Source organism: Terrapene carolina, unplaced genomic scaffold (genome assembly GCF_002925995.2).
Source record: "Terrapene carolina triunguis isolate 2854851 unplaced genomic scaffold, T_m_triunguis-2.0 Scaffold194, whole genome shotgun sequence".
NCBI lineage: Eukaryota > Metazoa > Chordata > Testudines > Emydidae > Terrapene > Terrapene triunguis.
The window spans coordinates 4,623,194-4,628,950 of NW_020664545.1; the positions used below are offsets into that span (position 1 = coordinate 4,623,194).

The following is a 5,757-nucleotide window of genomic DNA, read 5'->3' on the forward strand; positions in this document are numbered from 1 at the left end:
ACGCAGACGGAGATAAGATCCGAGGGTACGTCTACACTGCGCAGTTGTTGCCAAAACGTTTGTCTTTCGTGGGTACTTAAAAAAGCCCCCCCGCGAAAGAAAAGTTTTGCCGACACGGGGCTGAAAGTATTTTGTTGGCAAAAGTGTTGATACAGCCTTGTCGGTAAAAGCTGCCTAGTGTAGCCAAGCCCTAAGGCTGCCCCACTGTGCCGTTGGCACCTAGGTTTGCACAGCACTAATCCTTCCATTCAGACAGATTGTTCCACACGCTGGTGCCAGGGGGTGAAGAATGTGACTTAGAAGAAACCTTCAGCATGGTTCTCCATGGAGATGCAACCGCCTAAGGGGACCCCTTACAACCCTACACACGTCTGGGGCGACCGCTCCCAGCTTCACCCGGCCAGACCACAGCTGGGGCAGGAACATCCCCACAATTGGCACGTCACCTGCAGAGGAGCACTGTGCAAACCATGGGCTCCGCTCCACAGGCTGAACCTGCCTCAGAAGAAGGTCACACTCAGCAAGTTGGGGCTTTTGTTTTCTTTAATTGATCAAAGCGAATCTGTCTCATGCCATCTGTACAAACGGGTGGTGGGGGGAGGGGAGCCGGGCCCAGCCCCAGTCCATGGCTTCTGCACATCGACACCCTGCAATACAGACAAGTAGAAAGGTTTGATCCAGGCTCAGGGAGCAAAGAGGAAGGCTTGGAAGTTGTTCATGACCGACGGGCATTTTGGGGCCTATGTGAAACAAGGCACTGAGGACCACCAGCACCCTTGACAGCCCCAGGAGAGCGGACAAGGAGCAAACCGGCCATACAGGCCAAGCTCTCCTCTCATCCATGAAGATGACCAGGGGCTAACAGCTGGGCAGCCTGCCCTCTTATACCCACTCAGGTGGTCTCTGGGGCTGTCAGTGCAGCCCCTTTCAAACCCAGCAGGCACTCAGCCAAGCGCTAAGGCCCAGCATGCCATATGCTGGGAGGATCGGGCACTGAGCTCAGGGAGCACTGGGCAGCACCAGAGACAGGAGCAATCCGTTCTCACTGAGGAGATCAGTGTCAAAATGGGGGTGGGGGGAAGGCATGTGTAGCTATTTAGCTTAGGATGGTGCAGCCTACCATACCCCCCACCTGTAAGTCAGACTCCCAGTACCGCCCCAGCCCCGAATTTGCCCTGCCGGGTCTGAGGCTATATCTAGAAGCCTTCAGACCCCAGAGCGAAGTCTGTTAATAGCAGTGACATATTAACCAGCGTGCCACTATAAATGGGGAGACTCCAGCTTGGGTCAGGAACCGACCGTGTCCAGGCATTAGCTACCTTCTAGTAATTTGCTAACCAGGCACCTTCTCCTGCCCTGCAGCCCTGATCAGAGACTGACCTGGCCCATGCTGCCATCTAATGGCAGAGGCCCGCTATGACAGGGACATACCCCCAACTGCTTTAGGGCACGTCTTCACTACCCGCCAATCCGGCAGGTAGCAATCGGTCTATCGGGGATCGACTTACCGCGTCTAGTGAAGACGCGATAAAATCGATCCCTGATGGCTCTACCGTTGACTCTGGAAATCCACTGCGGCAAGAGGCGGTAGTGGAGTCGACGGCGGCGCGGCAGCGGTCGACTTGCCGCCGTCCTCACAGCCAGGTAAGTCGACCTAAAATACGCCACTTCAGCTACGCTATTCACGTAGCTGAAGTTGCGTATCTTAGGTCGACCCCCCCGCTGTAGTGTAGACCTAGCCTTAGTGTCTGCCTCTGGTTGCAAGTGGGTTCCCTCCTCCATCAGGGTAGTCAGGGAAGCTTGGCTGTGGAGACACCAATCTCCCATCGGGCTGAGTAGCCCTGCGCAGCCTCAGTCCTTCTAGATTGGGCTTCAAAGAGGACTGAGCTAACAACAAAGATCGGGAGCTCCCCACCAGGCCATGTTACAGAAGACGCTTTACCCTAATTACTCCAGGGCTTTCACAAGGGCCTCACTGGCTTCCACGTTAATCTGGGCTTCTACTTTAGCCGTTTCGTCAGGTGCTGCAGCCAGCTGGGATAAGGCCTTATCCAGATTCGACTTAGCAGTCTGTAAACACACAAGCAAGGGGGAGAGCGGTCACCGGGGGATTAGGAGCAGGGAAGTACGTCAGAGCACAGCTGCCTCCAGCACCGCCGGGGATTCTGGGGCTGGAACAGCTACACCCTGAAGTGCATCACTGAGCTGAGCAGGTGGCTGTTACTACGGGGGCTGGACTTAACGAGCTGGGCCCCCCACCGGCACTGGGTGCCCAGGGTGGGGTGCTCAGGGACACCTCTATGCCACACGCTGCTCATTCAAGTCAAGCCCACAGTACCTACAAGAACAAATTTGTCTCAGCCCAGGCCATGGAGACAGACCAAGTGATCGTCTCAGTCGGGGCATTGTCTGGGGTGTCCCAGGGCAGTGGTTAGACAGGACCTGCTACCCCAGGTCAGTCAGCCAGGCCCCTTTCCCCAGGGCAGCTGGCACTTTAAAGAGTCAGTAGAGCTGCAGTAACTAAGGGTAAGGGCGTACTCAGCAACGCCACAATAGGCAACTGCTGAGCCAGCAGCACTAAAAACCTTCGTGGGAGGGCACCAGAGAGGCTTGTCCTTGGAAGCTGGAGCAAACCCCAGCAGTCCATTTGTGCAGCCTTTGCAGCGTAGGCCAGTCCTGCACACCGGCACTCATCCATATGCAGAGTGTGTAGAGAGGCCTGGTCCGTGGGTCTGAGGCCAGCCTGGGCATTTGGACAGCCTATTAAAGGGCCCCATGATTAAAAGAAGCTGGTGTGGTGTTGCTAAAGATCACTAAACACTCCAGGACAAAGGGATGCAGTTTGCAGGGAGGGCTTAACTCAGCTTCTTCCCCTGTATCCTTTAAAGGAAGGTTTAACTCTATGATCCTGGGCAGTGGGTGGAGAGCTCAGGGTGAGGAAACAGACCTTGATCTGCGAAGCTCCTGAGACAGGCAGCCCACGCAGGAGGAATAAGGAGTGAATCTCCCACAGCAGACCTCAGCTTATAGCCAGATTCTTTGCCCTGCTAGCAAGCGGGGCCCAGCCCAGCCTGTTCCCCGCCACCCAGCGCAGGCAGGTGACTGCAGGGTACTCACAGCGAGATCCAGCATGTCCAAAGTGGCCACCTCTTCTGCCAGCAGCTGCACCGAGGAGTCAGCATTGACTGTGATGGAGCCACTGCTCACTGCAAACACAACAGCAGGGGGACTGAGTCAGCGGGTGCGGCGGGCGGCCCACGGGCCCCAGGTACAGGGCAGGGCTGTGAGCTAAGCCTGGTTTGTGGGGCCAGGTCACAGGATAACGGTGGCGGGAAGGAGTCACAATGGCTGGTACCCCCGTCTGTACCTAGTGGAGTTACACATTCTTAGCCCTCCCCCGCAGCAGCATTGCGAGGTCAGGTCTGTTGTCAGCTCTCACCACCCCAGGCGTCAGGCACTCTAGTCACCAGGACAGACTACCTGGACCTTCCAGGGGACTGGCGCACGTTCTAGTGGTGAATCTTCACTTGCCACTCACCCAGTCGTAGGACTCCTACAGCACCCTCCAGCTGAACACCTCAACGCACTTCGCGGAGGTTTCGTAAGCCTGCCAGACTCCCTCCACAGCCCCAGGAAGGAGAGATTAGCCCCATTTTACTGACAGGAGGGCTGAGGCAGAGAGATGATGTGGCTTGCCCAGACTCACACAGTGCTAGAGCCATAAATAGGACTCAGGAGTCCAGATTCCCAATCCTCCATCCACTGGACAACAGCCCCCTCCCAGACCCACAGACAGAACCCAGGAGTCCAGGCTCCCAGGATCAATGGTGAAGCAAAGATTCTCCCCCACGGTAACCCTGAAGGGGAGTCCTTTCCAGACAACAATTCCTCCCTGCTGCCTCCTCTCACACTTTCAGGGCCACACCCAGTTTCACACACCAAAATACTTGGTCGCTGTGCCGTCCTCGGTAAAGACCGTCACAACTCCGGGTTTAAGGACCTGCAAGGTGGGAACGTGAGCCGCCAAGATGCCGAAGGAGCCGCTCAGCGTGGGGACATCCACCTGCTTCACGGTGGCGCCGTTGTAAAACACCTGAGAGAGGGGAAGGACAGTTGGAAGCAGTTCTCTACCCCGACAGCAGGAGGCAGTACCAGGCAAAGGTCCCTCCCCATATCCTGCAGCTCATTGGCTGAGCAAGGGCCAGAAAGGACCCAGGGAATCTGCTCTCACAACATGGGCACGACCTGCTGAGTTAACAGAATCCCTGCCCTGCCCTCCCAGCTGAAGGGGCGAGCGGGTTCAGTGTAAGCGTACAGCCAGAATGCTTCAGAAGGGTGGGACTCGGGAGGTGGGGAGGGAGTGGGCCTGGCAAACGCTGACTGGGAAAGCGCTCCAAGCGCAGGGGGGCGGCGTGAGGAGTCATGGAGTCGGGAGTGGGTGAGAGAGACAAAGGGAGCGGTTTGGAGAAGCTTGGGAAGAGCGTAGGGAGCCCTTAAAGTGAACCTTGGCCGAGGAGGCTGATAGGAGAGAGATAGCGAGGCAGGCTCCTCGCAAGCTTCCCACGCAGCTCTGCCAATGCAGCACAAGTCCTGCCTTGCAGTGCCCTGCGGATTCCCCCCCAGCGCTCTGCCCATGCAACCTCAGACCTGAACTGCAGCACCCCCTGCTGGCGCAACACTTGGGCTCCCACCCCGCTCCACCCATGCACCTCAATCCTAACCTGCAGCACCCCTTGCTAGCCCAGCTCCAGGACACCCCTCTCACAACTCTGCCGGTGCACCTCAATCCCAACCAACAGCACCGTAGTTAGCCCAGTCCTGAGGCCCCATGCTAACCCTGGGCACCTCCGTAGCAGGAGACGCACGCCATGCCAACACATGCACCATTAGGAATCAGACAGACCCAACATCTCGCTTGTGAGCCAACGCTGACCACACAGGTACAGGGAAAACAGCAGCTCCACAAAGGCAGGACGGGAGCGTCAGGAATGCTGAATGTAAGGGGTGGGGCAGAGCGGAGAAGTGTGGGGGCAGAGCTGACATAGCAGGGGGTGCTGCAGGGTCGAGAAGGTACTTAGGCTGTAAGATCCTCAGGGAGGAGCTCACCTTTTCATTGTGTGTGTGCGGTGCCCAAAATACTGGGGCCCTGATGTATGCCTGGGGTCCCCAGTGCTACTGCAGCACAAACAAACAACAGAGCTGGGGAGCATCAGAACTGGGTGCTGAAGGGTCAGGTTAAGGTGCACCGGCTGAGCTGCATGGGGGCCCCAGGACCAGGCTAAGGGTTCAGGTTCAGGACTGAAGAGCACTAGCAAAGCAGCCTGGAAGATTAGGCCATAATCTGATAATCCAGTGTATTGTGCCTGAACTACTGTGTCCGCCTCTTAAAATAAAAAGATTTCTAAATCCCTTCCATCCTCAATGACTGCTCCTGTAGGGCCTGATCCCTGCCTTCCCCCCTGCTTGCATTGGGCAGCCGGGGCAGATAGTCTGCCGAGCACCTACTCAGGCATTTCTCCCCCTTTAGCAGAGAGCTTGTGCTGGATTGAAACAGGCCGTGGACAACATTTCTCTACCAGTTGGACACTCTTTTCAGGGTCTGTTATCGCTATGTGACAATCCACAAACAGAGGTTAGATGCATAAATGGCATTTCATGGCTCCCACCAGAGCCTCGGGATATCCCCCCACCCCCCCAGCCCTGTGAGAGCCCCTTGCTCTCACAGGGCTGGCACCGCATCAAGCTTCAGAGGGACCA

The 5,757-nt window shown here is 56.8% G+C and overlaps 1 protein-coding gene across 1 annotated transcript; it reads right to left on the reverse strand.

Moving 5' to 3' along the window:
• Positions 1–525: 525 nt before the first annotated feature.
• ATP5F1D (ATP synthase F1 subunit delta) lies at positions 526–4,870 on the reverse strand. Its single transcript, XM_024204383.2, has 5 exons — positions 4,837–4,870; positions 3,940–4,176; positions 3,118–3,206; positions 1,943–2,070; positions 526–647 (listed from the first exon to the last, which is right to left on the reverse strand). Exons 1-4 carry the CDS (start codon positions 4,868–4,870, stop codon positions 1,948–1,950), a joined length of 483 nt encoding a protein of 160 aa, XP_024060151.2. The 3' UTR covers positions 526–647; positions 1,943–1,947.
• Between the last annotated feature and the right edge of the window lie 887 nt (positions 4,871–5,757).